An 18,324-nucleotide genomic window follows, 5' to 3' on the forward strand; every position below is an offset into this window, starting at 1 on the left:
TTACTTTCTCGATCATTACTTGAAATTTTTGTATCCAGATATAATATATATTTTCATCTTTTCATTTTTTTTCTTTTCCATACAAGATTTAATATTTATATTTGTAATTATTATGATAATATAAATATTAATTTAAACAAAAACAAATCCTGTAAGAACTATTGAAAAATTACAGAGGAAACAAAAAAAAAACAAAGAAGAACTTTTTTTCTATAATGTTAATTTTTCTTATGTGCATATAATTCGGTCCATTCACGAGCTTTATTCTTGGCACCTTGTTCGTTTTTGATCCAATCTTCAGCTACATCATTGGCTAAAGGATCATTGGGATTTGGACTAGCCAGCAAGGCTTGGATAGACAATAAAACAGTTCTAATTTGTAGAGCAGGGGACCAGTTAGTCTTCAATATGTCAAGACATATACGACCTAATCTATCGATATTTGGGTGATAAATTTTTGTTAGAAACCTTACTTTGGGTGCTTCCATTGGATATTCATCAGGTAAATATAATTCTAAATCAAATATACCATTTTCGTAAGGTGATCCTGCTGGACCTTCTATAGTCACTTGAAAATAACGTAGATTATCCTCATGTGGTGTTGCTGTAATACCTGGTACTGGATCACTTACTAATCTTTCAGTTTCCTATCAAGAAAGACACAGCTCAAATAAAAGTGAGTTTATTAAAATAGTGTTAGTAAGGTTATAATTCGATTACTCCTGGGAAATGATATTAAAATAATAATAAAAAAGTCTTACATACTTTTATAATTCTTTTAGGTAGAGATGCCATTTTGGTACGTGGATAAGACTTATGAGTGTGTGTTTATATGATATGGACAAAATTGAACAAATTAAACGACAAATGCTCCGATAGGTGATTTATTATTTAATCGTATTAACCCAGCAAATATAGTTCCGAATCAGGATAAGCTAGAGTCATATAACATACCAACTAATAAACTGTCTTTCTATCAGTTGTATTATATGCACACGCATCAAACAAAGGAATATCGACGTTTTCTCCCTTTTATCAAAATCTGCAAAAAAAGAAAATAAAAAAATAAAAAAAAGTTTTAAGACCTCCTTCAGCTTTTAAAAAGTTGAAAATCGCAGAGAAAAAAAAAAAAAAAATAGAAACAAAAATTCTTTACACACAAAGTTTAAGCCATTAAAACAAACCAGATTGATATAATGTTGTGGATAAAAGAACATTGGTATTGGAGTTTTATTAAGCTGGCATTTACAGTACAAAAAAAAACATTAGATATGAAGTTATCAATCTGTTTTTTCTTTTGTACCTTATTTATTTGTATGGAGGAGATCAACCACTACATTTTTTAAGATTGATTAAATATAGGAATTCTGTATTGATATTATTTGTTTTTCATATATAGATACATATGTTACTGTATACTTTCACTATTATTAAGATAGTAATATAGTTCGTATATATTTTGTTGTCGATATAGTATCATGACACTGGCTAAGACTTTTTCAAGAAAGATTTTTTAGAATTTTTAGTATTGTTGATTTTACTTCTAGGTCTATCAAATATATTTATCATTAATAAAAAGAGAAAGCAAAAAAAAAAAAATATTTCTTCTTTATGATACCATTTATTCCAATAAAAAGGATTGATGGTTAAAATTTCGTTTTGGAATCATTTTTTTAGGTAGATTGGTTCCGTGCAGTAGATCTTAAGAAATTTTATTGTGGTGCATTATATACTAAAAATAAATTATTTGACACCATTTAAATAAAGCAAAGATAAAAAGTATCAAAATAATGTAAATGATTGATAATTGTCCTCTGGATGAATAATATTAGTATACATGTTTTTAGCGTCGGTAATCATATTATATGTTATTATTAGGTATTATTATTATGGTAATATGTAGAGTAATTTTCCCTCGAACTCTTGATTGGGAATTAATAATTATATAAATATAAAAGAAATATATGATAAAATGTATATAACTTATTCATCCAGATTGGAAAATTAATAAGTAAAATCGCCTATTTATATATGTTTACCGTTTGGCAAATCTTCATAATATATTAATTTATTTTCATTCTGTTTGATCTTATCTCCGTAATATTGAATGTGCAAAACATACATTTTTCCTCTTTGATATATTTACATGTTACTCAAACCGGTAATATATCATTCCAGCAAATTGATACTTTAGGATATATATTTAGTAATTTAAATAAGTTTTTGTAATTAGTTGTTTATTTGGCTAGTATACTTTTCACACTTTTTTTTTTTATTTTATATTTGGTTTCGGAAATTTCTATTTGAAATGTACAAAAAATTAAGTCCTTGGAATGAAATTTAACTCAAAAGCTATTACATTTAGCACCAAATTAAAACGAATCCTATTTCTAGAATACTTTTTTTTTAAATAATTTTCAAATACAGTTTTGGAATGCTCTTTTGTATTTCTATATACAGTTCTTCTGTAATGTTTTTTATCCTTTCCAGTAAAATGCGACAATATTTGAATAACTTTTCTCTGTTCTCCCCTTTATATATATATATGTATATATACAATATAAAATATAGATGAAAATTTGAAATTATCAAGGTTAATTAAAATACAAAAAAGGTGAAATTTAAAGAAATAGAATTCTTATAAAGCTAAAATAGAAAACTTTAACACAAGTTATACATGTAAATGTACTCCCTATATTTTATCATCAAGATAAATTCCATAAAAAAAAAAACTATAGCATAACTGACCCAAAAAAGATCAGGTTCATGCAAGGAACCTAACTGGAAATCCAGTAGATACGCAATTCCGAGGGTAACACCTAAGTGTCTGGGTGGAGGATTGGTACGGCCATGTGTGCAGTGGCTCGTAGAAGGTATTGAATCTGATTGGACGATTTCCAGGGAGTGAGACTTATACCAGATCTTGCCAAGAGGCCTTTGATTATTGAGAGATATGCCAGGGGTAATCATCTTATTTAAATACATCTTAGTAATGATATTAAGAGTTGCCTCTTAATATCATACAAGAACAACAAGAAGAAATAATACAACATCAGGGTTATTAATTAGTAATATATAGAGCTTACGTAAGAGTGTTTATACTTATACTAATTGATACGATTCATCCAGTTACATACAACAACTCTTACAATTCATTCTTTTAAAATCTACAAAAAGAACATTGTAATTTAAGGTACAAAAGTACCATTTATCTTCCTCACCGTGAATTTAACTTGTCTACACACCTGTCAAATTCTAAATATAAGAGAAAAAAGTTGCAAAGGAAGGTCATGGACATGATTTAAAAACTACAAGATAGCAATATGTCTCACTTAAAACTCATTCAAATAAATACAACGAGGTACTGCAAACTGTTATAAAGATAAGAAGTCTTAAAATATGTAATATTTGAATTATTCAAAATCATAGATGAACAATAGTAATATTCTGATGACAAATGCCTTTCTCGAATCCATATAAGCTTTCGTATAGTATACTGCGTCTATTTATCTCCTTTACAATTTTCTACTATTTAAAAAGGAAAAAATATAGTGAAAAATTATCTATTTTCCTTTTTTGGAAATATTGAAAGAACCTAATAATAAAAAAAAAATTATATCTCTTTTTCTTTTTAATGAATTTTTTTTTTTTTTGCAAAGATTTATTTCTGTAAAAAGAAAAAAAATTGGAAAAAAATTTTTTCTTTTATGCGTTTTGTATAGGAAGGAAAATTTGGCAAAAGAGAAAAAAGAAATCGATGCCCATCATGTTGAAATTAAATATGATAATCCCAAATATTACGTTAACTAATTTTCATTAGTTGTTTTTTTTATATATTTTCTCACATTTGTATATTCTTTTATGTATGCCGTTTTAAGTTCACTTTTTTTTCACTACTTTTGAATGTTTTCACTACTTATCCTTTCAGCTCTCTCTCTCTCTCTCTTTCTTTTCTTTTCTTTTCTTTATTTCCATATCAAGATTCATTAATTCTAATCCTGCTTTTGTTTTCTGCTTAGATATTAAAGTGTTTTAGTACTATTGTTCCCTTTAATATTCAATTCCCTTTAATTCCATCTTTTTTCTTACTTCCTTTACGACTTTCAATCACTCTGTTGTAAATAAGTATAGCCAATCCCATTACCATATAGATATTATATTGATCTGTGTAACAGGTGTTCCTTTTACCATTCAGGAAAACAAATAGGCAAACTCCAATAGTTAAATAAAAGACTAAAACAAGATGAGTGAAAAGAACAGTCGTATTGCTATCGTTAACGGAGATAGATGTAAACCTAAGAAATGTCGTCAAGAATGTAAACGTTCCTGTCCAGTGGTTAAAACAGGTAAATTATGTATCGAAGTTACACCAACCTCAAAGATTGCTTTTATCTCTGAAGTTCTTTGTATTGGTTGTGGTATCTGTGTGAAGAAATGTCCATTTGACGCTATCACTATTATTAACTTGCCAACTAATTTAGAATCTAACACTACTCACCGTTATTCTGCTAACAGTTTCAAATTGCATAGACTACCAACCCCAAGACCTGGTCAAGTCCTTGGTTTAGTTGGTACTAACGGTATTGGTAAGTCTACTGCGTTAAAGATTTTAGCCGGTAAACAAAAACCAAATTTAGGTAGATTTGATAATCCACCTGAATGGCAAGAAATTATCAGATATTTCCGTGGTTCAGAATTACAAAATTATTTCACTAAAATGTTAGAAGATAACATCAAAGCTATTGTCAAACCACAATACGTCGATAACATCCCAAGAGCTATAAAGGGTCCAATTACCAAAGTTGGTGAAATCTTAAAGCTTAGAATGGAAAAGCCACAGGAAGACGTCAAAGAATATATTAAGATTTTACAATTAGCTCATGTACTAAATAGAGATATCACCAAATTATCTGGTGGTGAATTACAAAGATTTGCTATTGGTATGACTTGTGTACAAGAAGCTGATGTCTATATGTTCGATGAACCTTCCTCTTATTTGGATGTTAAACAACGTTTGAATGCTGCACAAATCATTAGATCTTTATTGACCCCAACTAAATACGTCATCTGTGTCGAACACGATTTGTCTGTCCTTGATTATCTATCCGATTTTGTCTGTATTTTATATGGTGTTCCATCTGTCTATGGTGTCGTTACTCTACCATCTTCTGTTAGAGAAGGTATTAATATTTTCTTAGATGGTCATATCCCAGCTGAAAATATTAGATTTAGAACTGAAGCTTTACAATTCAGATTAAACGATGCAGGTGAAGATTTAAGAGATGATGCTTCCCGTGCCTACCACTATCCAAAGATGAAACGTACTCAAGGCGATTTTGTTCTTAACGTTGATGCTGGTGATTTCTCCGATTCTGAAATCTTGGTTATGATGGGTGAAAATGGTACTGGTAAGACCACTTTAATCAAATTATTGGCTGGTGCTATCCCTGCAGATGATGGTACCGAAGTTCCAAAATTGAATGTCTCTATGAAACCACAAACTATTGCTCCAAAGTTCCCTGGTACTGTTAGACAACTTTTCTTCAAGAAGATCAGAGGTCAATTCTTGAACCCACAATTCCAAACTGATGTTGTTAAACCATTGAAAATTGACGATATCATCGATCAAGAAGTCCAACATTTATCTGGTGGTGAATTGCAAAGAGTCGCTATTGTCTTATCTCTTGGTATCTCTGCTGATATTTACTTGATCGATGAACCTTCAGCTTACTTAGATTCAGAACAACGTATTATCTGTTCCAAGGTTATTAGAAGATTCATTTTACATAATAAGAAGACTGCATTTATTGTGGAACACGATTTCATCATGGCCACCTATTTGGCCGATAAAGTTATTGTTTTCGATGGTACACCATCCAAGAATGCTCACGCAAGTTCGCCAGAATCTTTATTGACTGGTTGTAACAGATTCTTAAAGAACTTAAATGTTACTTTCAGAAGAGATCCAAACTCTTACAGACCAAGAATTAACAAGTTAGATTCCCAAATGGACAAGGAACAAAAGGCTTCTGGTAATTACTTCTTCCTAGATAACACTGGTATCTAAATCTAACAATAATAAAAAACAAAAGAAAAAATGAAAAAGAAAATAAAAATAAAAAAGGAGAAACCACATTAAACCTTAAACTTCTGTACATTATAAGAAAGATAGAAAAAAAAATAAAAACTAGTTATTGTTTGTTGTTTATTCATAATTCAGTTATACTTGTAGGGATAATTGGTAAAAATATTTTAATAAACATGTTATAGTGTTTTTCTTTCCCCAATTGTATATGATATTATATATATATGTATATTTATGATATCGATCTTTCAATATTTATTTTACCAGCAAATTATTTATCTATTTATCTATTTATTCAATAACAACAGCAACATACCAATAACCTAATAAATAGTTTGATGGGTTCAGAAATATTTCATGTTACTATAAGATCAATTTTATCACAGAATTTATATTAGATTCCCATTTTTATTTTATTTTTTTTTATTTCAATGGATGTCAATACAGTATTCTTTAAGTCGACCAAATCTAAAGAATTTTTATAAAATATTAGGATTTATATCTTGTTCCTCTTCCCCATTTTAATTCAAAAGACCCCTGATATATTTTCAAAATGTTCTATATCTTATTGTTTTTTATATCGTAATAATGATAAAACAAGCAGAAAAGGTGAATATCCGTACATAATGTTGTTAAGTGAACTCTCCCATAAACAAACTGATAAACACGCAGTAATGCTTCTACCCTTTTGTTCACTCATAATGAGAAATGATCATTACACCCACAGTTATACCAGCCAATGCACTTGTTCTGGATCATTAACCCATCCAGGTCATCCAAGCAAGAAAGACTCAGCCAACAAGTTATAGTATTGAAGAGGTTGTTAATACACAACGTGACAAAGATAAACAATTTATGACTATGACCACTGTAATTTCTTTGGGAACACTAACCGTCTCACTTAGGTTTGTTCATCCTCTTTTAGTCAGCCATCTTTCTATCTATTGATGCTTTCTGTCTACGAAACTTTTTCTTTCCTTTTCTTTTCTTTGTCTGCTTATCTCGTTTCTTTTTCTCAGCAGGGAAAAATTAAAGTCATATTCCTTTATAAATAAGTGTGCATCTCTCTCTTTTTTTTCTTTTTTCTTTTTTATTTTGGCAATATTCATAGATATAGAGATTACGTGTCGGAATTGGTAGATATGACTCAGTAATTATATGACTATCCCATAACTATCAGGTTCAACTGTTAAAGACAAAGCACTGGTGTGGACATCAGTTCTTTTGCCAGATCAATTATACATTAAAGAAATTATATTGCCTTTTTTATTTTTTATACACTTGAATATATACAGAAAATGATCTCAGATGAAGCATCTACCATTCTAGGTACCATTGCAACAGTATGTTGGTGTATTCAATTGATTCCACAGATCATATATAATTATAAGAGGAAAGATTGTACAGGTTTGCCTCCTCTTATGATGTTCCTGTGGGTCATTTCAGGGATTCCATTTGGTATATATTTCTGTATCAGTGCACCAAACATTATTTTACAAATTCAACCACATTTGTTCATGATATTTTGTGCAGTAAGTTTTGCACAGACTTTATATTATCCACCTTGTCAAATGAATAGATTGAAAATTGCAGCTATCATGTTAACCACCACCCTCATAGATGTCGGATTGGAAGTAGGGTTCATTATCTGGCTAAAGCCCTTGTATCAAAAGGGCACAAAGTGGCCTGATTTAATTTTTGGTATCAGTGCATCGATCTTACTTGCAGTGGGTCTATTACCTCCATACTTTGAATTGTTCAAAAGAAAAGGCAGAGTTGTCGGTATCAATTTCTTATTTCTATTTGTGGACTCCTTAGGCGCATGGCTATCTATTGTCAGTGTCATCGTAGGTACAATGGATGTCATGGGTATTATTCTTTATTGTATTGTAGCTGGCATGGAATTAGGTATCTTTGCATCCCATTTTATTTGGTGTTGTAGATTTAAATGGCTTAGAAAAAATAAAGAGACCGATAATGAACTATCCTCTGTAGAATATCACGAAAAAGAAAGTGGAGAAACCCCAGATAATTTAAACAGTAAAATAGAGATGAGTAAGGACGGAACCTCTCACTCTTTTCAAAGCCATACAAAGGAACTTCATCATGTAGTGACAGATCATGATACTGATAATGAAATAATAGATAATATTGAAGAGTTTGAGGTGTACAGTACCACCGTCCAAACTATCCATGGTGTTACAATGCAAAATAGCTCTATTAACACCGAAAGTATCAGAATATAGTGACTCTGGGTATATCAAATTCAGAAGATAAAGAAAAAAAGACATTGTAATTAGAATACTTCATACAATATTACTATTTTATGACAAAATTCAATTGATTTTTTTCAATAATTGTCATACTCTTATTATATCTAGACTCAGTCAGTGAATTTTTTTAATATTAAATAATTCATTATGTATATGCATATACTTATATATTCAACTTTAAAAGTATTTTTTTTTCTTTTTACCTGTTCTATAGCACTTAAAAGTATATTTCAATTATACCGTAGCATACACTTATCGTGATGGTGGTAAATAATACAAATGAAGTAACATAATGCCATGTGGGAGCTAAAGTAAATCTGCTAAAAAGCAACAACAAAGATACTGTGATTAGAACTAACGCTATAACCAAAGTAAAAATGATACTAACAATTAGAATTGTCTCATGGGACACTTCAACATTCTGACTTTTTTCCCTGAAAAGAGCAATAATAATGGAAATAGTTATACTGGTAATAATAGTAGATGCTAAAAGAGCTGCCATATATAATAATGATATAATTTCATCATGCCTCACTTCATAAGTTGATTCTGTATTATTGATTTTATTCGGTTCAAGTTGCATTAATCTTTCTAAATCATCATTGGATGCTGCAATAGAACCATACCTTTCTCTAAAACCATCTAATAATTTTTCCTTTGATTTAGAAAAAGCTAGCATACTCTGGATCCTCTGACACTTGTCATACAAATCATCAATAAACCTTTTATCAAACTTAATAAACCCAGCATCATATCGTGAATAAGATAACGATGAAGCATCATCTCCATCCACATTAATATAAAACATTTGGTTATAAAATTCAGAATTTTCATCTGCATCATCAAATTCATTCCAATATCGTACCAGTTTTCTCTTTGGATTCAATGCTTTCACTTGTGATATCTTTGATAATTCCAGGTTATTATGACTGGTGTTATTATTGTCTTTTCTTTCACTTATCGTCAAATCATTTGCATATTCCGATTGAACCTCTTTAGAGCATAATTCTACAAGTGAACTTTTTCCTAAGTTGAAAAATTCTTCCTCTGTTAGACGATGATCTTCATCAATCTTATATAAATCTTTTAGAACTAATGTAAATAAATCTTTTTTGCTCGACCTTTGCAAATAATATAATTCTAATGCTATTTTCCAAAGAGTTAACTCATTTGGTAAGGGATAACAATTCAATTTTTTATTAATTATGGTTGAATACAATTTATCCAAAAACTTTGAACTCCTCCGTTTTTGTGTACATCTTAATTCAAATATTGAATAAGGTAAAGTTAGGTTTTCGTTGATAACAATATCATTAGATATTGCTAACATATATATATTGTTCTGATGATAAGAGATAAGCCGTAACCTTTTAAAATCGATAGTGGGATTGACTGGTTTTAAGCTATGTGAGTTAATCCAATCTATAATCAACCTATTTATATGATGTTCAGTGTCACTTACATTGGAAGTTGAAAGCGTACATACTTCGTTAGTAGTTGACATAATTTTATCTATCATATTTTGATCAATACCAGTTGTAATACAATGATCTCTTATTCCACCAATATGACACATCACAGCACTATGACCAGTATTCTTGTTGGTCATAATCATATCAGGAAATTGATTTATTTGGTCTCCATTTAATATATTTTTACCCTCGGAAGTGTTCCCAGCATCTATTGAATTAAATAACAATTGATATTGGATGTCATCTTCCCTTTTAATCTTAGTATTATTATTACTAGCTTGTAAATCAGAATTATTATTTAGAGTATCAAAATCAATATTTTTTAATGGATTCACTGTCAACAATGATTGTGAACGAAACTTGGTAATATCTCTAAACGATCGTAAGGACTTAATCGAAGGTTTCAATTCAATAGATATATTTGCATTCGTAGTTCGTTGCTCTAGATTACCATCATTTGTAGAAATAATTCCGTTAGTTGTTTTATCCACAATATTTTTTGTTGTGGAAATGATATCTTCATCGAATAACTGAAAGGAATTGGTCAATAACATAAATTTAAATTCTTCTACATCTTCTTTAGATATAAGAAATCTTTGCAAATTTTCTGTTTCAGCTAGGAAAATCCTATCATAATCTACAATAGAAGATATAGGTTCTGCCTTTGTAGCTTTGATTGATGTAGATCTATCATTTTCATTTTGTTGTGAGGATTGGGCTCTATATGATGCTTCCTTAATGAAAAGATCAGTGCTATTTTTTTTAGCTGAATTCAAATCGTTATCTTTATTGTCGTTATCTGTATTAGAATCACTAGAGTTCAGCTTTGTTGTAAAATCATTAATTACATCAAATATCAGAGACAATTCCCAAAAATACGGATCCAAATCAATGTTATTGAATGAGAAATTTTCATATCCAAATTCAAACATAGGCAAGTTTTTAATATCATTAATTAATTTTTTACTTGATTCACAATCATAATTATTTGAAATCTTTTGAAATAATTGTTTAACAGCTATCCTTTGTAGAATAATATATCTTGATAACTTTTCTAATTCTCTGCTATATTTGCTTGTATGATTCTTTATTATCTTCAATTTTCTCCTTAAAATGGAACTATTTTTATCAAAAGTTTCCTGTTGATCCTGTGAGAACTTAATTATAGAGGATTCGATTGATAAAATTTTCGTGGAAATTTCTTTAATCTTTAAAGATAAAAAAATATTGACAATCTCCAATTGTTCATTAAATGTGTCAATTAATAGTTGTTTATCATCTTTATGTGATATTATAATTTGACCAATCTTATCGTAATCTATATTATTATGCTTCCATTCAGGCACAGATTTATCACGAATCAAACTACTAAAACTCATTGATCCATATAAAAGAAATGGTGAAAGGACGCCTAGCAGTATACAAAAATAGATTATCCTTATAATATAGTGCTAAACAAAAAATAAGGTAATGATAATTTGGATGAGAAAAATATTTCTAACGAATAGTCATATATGAATAACTATATATATATATATGCATGTGTGTGTGTGTATGTGTGTTTATGTATGTATGTATGTATATGTAAATGTAACGCAGTAAATAAGCATTTCGATCAGTCACTATTTGCACAATGAGTATGGAAAAATAAATCTTCAAATAAATAAATAGTGAACACAAAATAGAGTTCTATATAAGATAAATGTATATAGATTTTTTTTCATGTTATCTCTTATCTAAGGATTGCTGATAAGACCATTTCGTCCTAGTATATACTTAACTTTTATAGACTAAGAACTGTAGGTATGTTTTCAAGCCTAAGTTATATGTAATCTCAGTATTTTTTATATTTATTGACATTCTTATTCTTGCAGACAAGAAGGTGCTGCTGAAGGGCACTACCATCACGATATTTCATTTTAATTTTTGCAGTAAAACAGTATTGTTTCATTTAAATAGTGGATCAATACATTTACCAGCACAATCAAATAACTAAATACTAATACATATCTTTCATAACTGTTTATATATATCATCCTCTGCAGTAGTATTCATATACAAAAGATATTATTCATCATTTTACTTATATATATCTATAAACATATTCATTGATTGACCAAAATATTAGCTACAAATTTGATAGTAATGCAACAGCAATCAAACAACCCTGATAATCAACCAAAAAAACAGCAGTCACTTCCTCAGCAGCAACGAATAAGAAAAATTCGACAAAATGAACATATCCCCCGATATATCAAATCACAACCATGGTACTATCAATCGTTAAATTCAAATGACTATTTAATTCACCACAGACAATCACAAGATAAAAAGAAATTATTCGATATTGAGAATAATAGAGAAGCAAAAGTTGGTGGTGGAATCAATGATAAATTTGTAAAAAAGGAAGTGATTAGTATTGAGAATTACAATAAATACAACATTCAAGACACTGGACACAAATTTTGTAAGAATTGTGGACAACTGGGTCATTTAAGGAAAGATTGTCTTGAAAGACCAAGACAGATAAAGAATAAAAATGTATTAATACAAAAACACGAAATAAAAAAACAAGATAATAGAGAAGAAGGAAACAGTAAATTTTTGACAATTAGAGATGATGAAAATTTAGATTGGGATGCCAAAAAGGATCGATGGTATGGATATACAGGTGACGATTATGATAACGTTGTACATAAATGGCAAGCAAATAATAATGAAAATGCATCTAGACCAGTAGCATCAAATAAATATGATCGAGATGAGGAAATTGAATTATTCAAATTGAGATTAATAAAATATTCTAAGGGTTTAATAAGACAGCATCAGTTCAGCGAACAAGAGAGGAATTTAGGTAGAACGACAGTAAGATTGAGAGAGGATAAAGCTGTGTATTTAAATGACATTAATTCGTCTAGAATGAAATATGATCCTAAGTCTAGAGTTTACAAAACTGCAACTACAGGGTACATTGATTCGAAAACAAAGATGTTCCGTAGACATTTGACTGGTGAAGGTTTACAATTAGAACAGTTGTCTAGATTTAACCGTAGGTATGCACGTCAACAAGGAATTAACGATGCATTACAAGATAAAAGGAAAATCGAGCATGTATTAATAGCTAATCCGACTAAATATGAAAAATTGATGAGAGAAACTAAGCAACTACAGCAACAACAAAAGCAACAAGAGAATTCTACTTCCAAGGCATCAATAGATTATTCACAATTGGAAGCCCAAAAAATTAAAGGAAAAAAACAAGATTCTTTAACAAAGAAAGTATTGAAAACCATGTATGAATGACTAACACTATCAGATTTATATTAACAAAGAATATATGCTTCACTTTTGTTATCGATTATTTTTTATTTTCTTTTTTTGGTTTTTCCAATTAATTTTTAAAACAAAATGTCCAGAAAAAAAAAATATTATTAACTAAGTCTTGCTTATTTTTAAAGGCATTAAGGAAAAATTACCAGAACTTTAACGATAAGACATTAAACTTTTTTTTTTTTGTATTAGAAATTAAAAAATCATCGGTCGATGAACCAGAACAATGTGATGGAAGTAAACTTACAGTCAAATCATTAGTCGATGCAATCAATCAATATCAATGAAAGTTTCACATAACTATTTCCTAAGATATAAAGAAATTCAAAAACCATTGTTTATCGACAAATATATGGTGTATAATATGAAACGTAAAAGTTCTTCTTGAAAAACTAGTGCTCATAAACTCTTTCACTATATTAACCAGTTATAAAATATTCATCGAGTTCTTTATAGTTTTTATACAATCATCAAATATGTATACATTATTTTGGATAATAAATGTCAGAGCAATCATATTTGTTCAAATTATGAAATTCTTCGTGGTTTATATCTACACTTTTAAGATAGTTTTATTAAAAGTTGAATCGAAAGTTGAATATTATCAAACTGTAACAATGAAAATATCTGTTGATCTATGTAAATCATTAATAAATTGTGGTATCTTTAAGGTTTGATGTCCTTTGCAACTCTGAGGATATTATACTTCATTTTTTTTCTTTTTTACGAAAAATGTTTTTAAATAAACCCTATACATGTTGTTTAGGCTTTCCTTTCAAAAGTATACCAACCCTAATACATTTGTATAACAAATCATAAAAAATTAATTCCGGTTTTCATTTTTCCTACAGAAGAAAAAAAAAATAAAAAAAAAAAACATAAAAAAAAATATTTTTTTTTATTTAACTTTAATCGATGAGATAAGGTTAATCTTCTTAGAAACAGTAAGCATTTTGTTTAACTTGGTTTATTTTGATTACTTCATTAAATAAATGACTGTCGGTCCTAATCAATGTTAAATTAGGTAAATAAAAAAAAGGTCCAAAAATGGAAACTTCAACTTTTGTCAAACAACTATCGTCTGTTAATAGACCAATTAGGGAAAAAGCCCTTGAAACCTTGAGAACTTTTTTACTGTCTGATAAATTCAAACGTTCCAAACAATTGCAGTTTGACAAATTATGGAAAGGTTTATACTATGCAATGTGGTTTAGTGATAAACCAAGACCGCAACAACGTTTAGCCAATAAATTAGGAGAATTATTTATCATATATTTTGATGATAAGGACAATGAAATCGAGAAAAATAATAGTGATAAAGAGATCACTATAAATGATAAAGCGTTTATTAAGTTCAGTAAAGCATTTTGGAAAATTTTATGTATCGAATGGTTTAATATCGATCGTTATAGGTTGGATAAGTTCCTTTTATTAATTAGACGTGTCTTTTTCAACCAAATCAAGTATTTACAATTAAGGCAATGGAATAAATCATTAGTAGAAAGATACATTGAAAAAGTTCTTAAGAGTATACCTTTGAGTGGTGATAAAAAAGTTTACACTGGCCTTCCATTACATGTGATAGATATTTTTTTTGGATGAATGGGAAAGATTATACACTAATTTCAATGAGGAACTTGATACTGCAGATGAAAAAAAAGTTAGAAAATATTGCTGAATGGACCAAGAATACACCATTTAAGGATTTTTTATCTATATTCCAAGGATTGAAAGATGAAACTCTCACCCCAAAGGCGATTAGAATCAGAATTAAAGAAGACTTGTTACCAGATAATAGACTTGTAACATGGGGAGTTATGGACATAAAAAATAATGATGTAACTGATAGAGAAGGCGAAGAGAACTCAGAAGACAAAGACGAAGAAGAGTGGAACGGTTTCTGAAATAAAAGGAATAGATATATAATTATCCATTAGCATTTAATTTCATCTCTTTGCAATGCATTTGTGCGTTAGTATTTTATTCACATAAATATATATATATATATATGTGTGTATGTGTGTATGTTTATATTAAATCTATTATTTTTTAAATATATCCGTTTATTGAACCAGCAAAGTTAGAGAATTCAAAGTTTCGTCCCCATACACAAATACACATTATTTGAGCGACTATATATATAACTCTTATGCTCATTATAATTATCATATTCTTTCTCTCCATATACACTTTGGTGTGCCTTGAGGGTAACTGTTTTTTTTCTTTTTTCATCTTCGAAGATTCGCCATGTTCGAACTGAAAAGTTTTTGCCTACAGTATACAAAATTTTCGCAAAAAAAAGAATAAAAATTGAAACAAACAAACGCAAAACAGATAAAATTAATCTCTAATGTTTAATATTAATACGACTTTATTATTAGGTTTAAATTTACTTGGTATACACTACTAATACATTAAAGACTAGGCTAAAGCAATCAAATAACAGATATAGACCATATATCTATTTTTCTTCCTTTTTTCCTTTTTTTCTGATATTTTTAGTGGATTTCATATAAGTTATTAACAAGAATGGCCGGTGAAAAGGGTAATCAATCTAACAACTTTTTGGAATCTCCAGTCAAGTTTATTCAAGAAGGCAACAACTTTTTAAGTAAATGTAAGAAGCCAAACTTAAAGGAATACATGCAAATTATTAGAGCCGTTGGTGTTGGCTTTGTAGCTGTTGGTATCATTGGTTATGCTATCAAATTGATCCACATTCCAATTAGATACATTATTGTTTAAAATAATTCAATATGTTATGAAGTATAAAAGTCTCTTTTTTTTTTCCTATGCAATTATGCTTATTAATATATCTTCTACTGTCTCGACTCCTTTAGAATTAAAAAAAAATAGAATAGAAATATTTCTTTAATATTCTATATTAACTTCCATCTTCAATTACCACAAATTTTAATTAATACAAGGAATATAAGTAAGTAAATAAGGTAGAGATCTATATATTTCTTTATTTTTTTTGCATATAAGTTATTTACTAAATAAATGGGTATGCTTATGTATTATTACATATTCAAATAGATTAAACAAGTTTTTTTTCTTTCAAACTTTAGCATATATATATATATACATGTGTTGAAATCTAATTACGGTTTCTTTCAATAATATATTATATTCAGTTATATAAAAATGAAAGCTTATATATACATAAAATTACTATAATAATTTATTTGGTATCGTTACAATGAAGTATAAATAATTAGAAAAAGGCAAATGACAAAAAAGAGAAAAATAAATGAAAGGAGGAAAGAAGGATAAACTGAAAAATGTAATAAATACGAAAGATATCTGTAAGATTCATTTAGAATGTTTCACAATTGTAGCAAATCTGTATTATTTGTCAAAAATTGGTAAATGCTATAATAATTTTTGTATTGTTAACGTTGCACTCTCCTCTTGTTAGCATTAGTTTAAGAACCAGATTCAATTCTATCTCTATGAAATAGTAATATTCATGATGCTATAATTTAAAAATAATCATACCAATGTAGTAGATATAAGAAATGATAAATTGAAAAATATTCATTTTTAACAAGTTAGTTGTTAAAGTAATTACCTATAATTGATTCGTAACATTAACTTCATATTTTCTTCAATTTTTTATGTATACTGTAATATGTTGTAAACGCAATGCAAACATATTCTTCTACAAACTATAATGTCAGGGATAAAATATCAAACTATCAGAAATCAAGAATTGAAAATCAAAATATTGATAAAAATAAATTAATAAGAGATGTTCCGTTGAAATGTAACAACAAACGTCTCTTATTAACCAAAATCTGTTCATTTATTCAAAAAATAAGATGTAGATTTAAATATAGATCAATTAGAAAAAATAACTTAGACGTAAAACCCAGTATGAATGTGTTAATTAGCTTATATGGAAATATTGATGAACATAAAATTTCTGAAAAAATATCCTTGACTGAAACAGTGGACGTTGGAAAGATGATGAATTTCGATACGTTGCAGGAAAGTTTGATAGATATAGACATGATATTCAATAATTTGATATCAAAAATCGATCAATCAATGAGTTCACTTCAAATTGAGAAACCAGACTCAAATTTAGATGACTCACTCGAACCATTTGACTTAAAGCATGACCATAATACATTATCAACAATAACTACAATTAACAATTATCTGCCACAACTTAGTGGTAATAAAATTACTATTTTCTCTGATTATGATTTGGATTTTGATCAACAATTAATATCTGATTTTAGTGTATTAAGTAAGTTGATTACAATTATCTTACCACCACCAAGGTCCAGTAAAAGGCCAATCATAAAAGATAATGAGAACGCTAAAAAATTCTATTATGAGAAAATCGAATTTAAAAATTTTATTGATAAGTTAAAGCTAAAATTTACAAATGTCATTATACATGATGATAGCAGTAAACCTTGCTCTAATAATGGTAACCGAAATAATTTATCAAATTGTCTAGATAAAAAGAAAGTAAATTTTTCACAGAATATTTCACTTTGTAAAACATATACTGATAATGAATATGATCGGTCAGATCCTAATGTTACCTGTACTCTTCAAGCATTAAAAAATCCAGAATATGTTCAATCACTCAAATCAGAAATCAATGAATTTAAACACAAGGAGATGACAGTCCATGAGGGTTCAATGTTATTTACACATTTTATTTAATTACCTTTTGTATTCAAATTGCTCCCTATCTATATTATTTATGCGTGTACATGTATATTAAACCAACCTTTTATGAGGATACCCTAAATTAGGTGCTCTTTCAACACAAAAAACTAATATATACAGTTATTTTATAAAATATTTAGTCAAAGAACAACATCTTTTTTCCATTAGGCTAACATTATAATATATAAATTCTCCTTTATTTGGTTAGAAAGTCGTACTGCCTCTACATATTTGATGAAACGTAGATTTCTCTTTATTTTTTTAATTTCTGAAGTTTTTTTCATTTTTCCTTATTTCTCGAAGCAGTGCATGCTACATAATGGCTAAATTGGTAGTATAAAGCAACTACATGCAATAATTAAAACACTCAACTATGTAGTTAGTAATCTATGTGCACATGTTATTTTGGCTTAGTACTCATATAAACTATATTTATGAGCAATTTATAGTATCTCATCTGTCTAAGTCTCTT

The 18,324-nt window shown here is 28.5% G+C and overlaps 9 protein-coding genes across 9 annotated transcripts; 7 read left to right on the forward strand and 2 right to left on the reverse strand.

Annotated features, from left to right (window-relative positions):
• Positions 1 to 218: 218 nt before the first annotated feature.
• Positions 219 to 2,124, reverse strand: UBC13 (E2 ubiquitin-conjugating protein UBC13; the record flags this gene model as incomplete). Its single annotated transcript, XM_064858538.1, has 2 exons — positions 219 to 604; positions 2,040 to 2,124. 2 exons carry the CDS (start codon positions 2,122 to 2,124, stop codon positions 219 to 221), a joined length of 471 nt encoding a protein of 156 aa, XP_064714361.1.
• A 2,119-nt stretch (positions 2,125 to 4,243) lies between these two features.
• Positions 4,244 to 6,067, forward strand: RLI1 (Fe-S cluster-binding ribosome biosynthesis protein; the record flags this gene model as incomplete). Its single annotated transcript, XM_064858539.1, has 1 exon — positions 4,244 to 6,067. One exon carries the CDS (start codon positions 4,244 to 4,246, stop codon positions 6,065 to 6,067), a length of 1,824 nt encoding a protein of 607 aa, XP_064714362.1.
• Positions 6,068 to 7,383: 1,316 nt separating this feature from the next.
• Positions 7,384 to 8,331, forward strand: ILT1 (Ilt1p; the record flags this gene model as incomplete). Its single annotated transcript, XM_064858540.1, has 1 exon — positions 7,384 to 8,331. One exon carries the CDS (start codon positions 7,384 to 7,386, stop codon positions 8,329 to 8,331), a length of 948 nt encoding a protein of 315 aa, XP_064714363.1.
• Positions 8,332 to 8,575: 244 nt separating this feature from the next.
• On the reverse strand, positions 8,576 to 11,209 carry VTC5 (Vtc5p; the record flags this gene model as incomplete). The annotated part of the gene is made up of 1 exon (XM_064858541.1): positions 8,576 to 11,209. One exon carries the CDS (start codon positions 11,207 to 11,209, stop codon positions 8,576 to 8,578), a length of 2,634 nt encoding a protein of 877 aa, XP_064714364.1.
• A 766-nt stretch (positions 11,210 to 11,975) lies between these two features.
• SLU7 (mRNA splicing protein SLU7) lies at positions 11,976 to 13,133 on the forward strand (the record flags this gene model as incomplete). The annotated part of the gene is made up of 1 exon (XM_064858542.1): positions 11,976 to 13,133. The coding sequence occupies one exon, from the start codon at positions 11,976 to 11,978 to the stop codon at positions 13,131 to 13,133; it is 1,158 nt and encodes a 385-aa protein (XP_064714365.1).
• Positions 13,134 to 14,207: 1,074 nt separating this feature from the next.
• PWA37_001930 (ribosomal RNA processing 1 family protein) lies at positions 14,208 to 14,762 on the forward strand (the record flags this gene model as incomplete). The annotated part of the gene is made up of 1 exon (XM_064858543.1): positions 14,208 to 14,762. The coding sequence occupies one exon, from the start codon at positions 14,208 to 14,210 to the stop codon at positions 14,760 to 14,762; it is 555 nt and encodes a 184-aa protein (XP_064714366.1).
• A 26-nt stretch (positions 14,763 to 14,788) lies between these two features.
• Positions 14,789 to 15,064, forward strand: PWA37_001931 (uncharacterized protein; the record flags this gene model as incomplete). Its single annotated transcript, XM_064858544.1, has 1 exon — positions 14,789 to 15,064. The coding sequence occupies one exon, from the start codon at positions 14,789 to 14,791 to the stop codon at positions 15,062 to 15,064; it is 276 nt and encodes a 91-aa protein (XP_064714367.1).
• A 625-nt stretch (positions 15,065 to 15,689) lies between these two features.
• SSS1 (translocon subunit SSS1) lies at positions 15,690 to 15,905 on the forward strand (the record flags this gene model as incomplete). Its single annotated transcript, XM_064858545.1, has 1 exon — positions 15,690 to 15,905. The coding sequence occupies one exon, from the start codon at positions 15,690 to 15,692 to the stop codon at positions 15,903 to 15,905; it is 216 nt and encodes a 71-aa protein (XP_064714368.1).
• Positions 15,906 to 16,808: 903 nt separating this feature from the next.
• Positions 16,809 to 17,846, forward strand: AFR1 (Afr1p; the record flags this gene model as incomplete). The annotated part of the gene is made up of 1 exon (XM_064858546.1): positions 16,809 to 17,846. The coding sequence occupies one exon, from the start codon at positions 16,809 to 16,811 to the stop codon at positions 17,844 to 17,846; it is 1,038 nt and encodes a 345-aa protein (XP_064714369.1).
• Positions 17,847 to 18,324: the final 478 nt, after the last annotated feature.

This window comes from Arxiozyma heterogenica (genome assembly GCF_036370985.1).
Source record: "Arxiozyma heterogenica strain weizmannii chromosome Unknown scaffold_18, whole genome shotgun sequence".
Lineage (NCBI taxonomy): Eukaryota > Fungi > Ascomycota > Saccharomycetes > Saccharomycetales > Saccharomycetaceae > Arxiozyma > Arxiozyma heterogenica.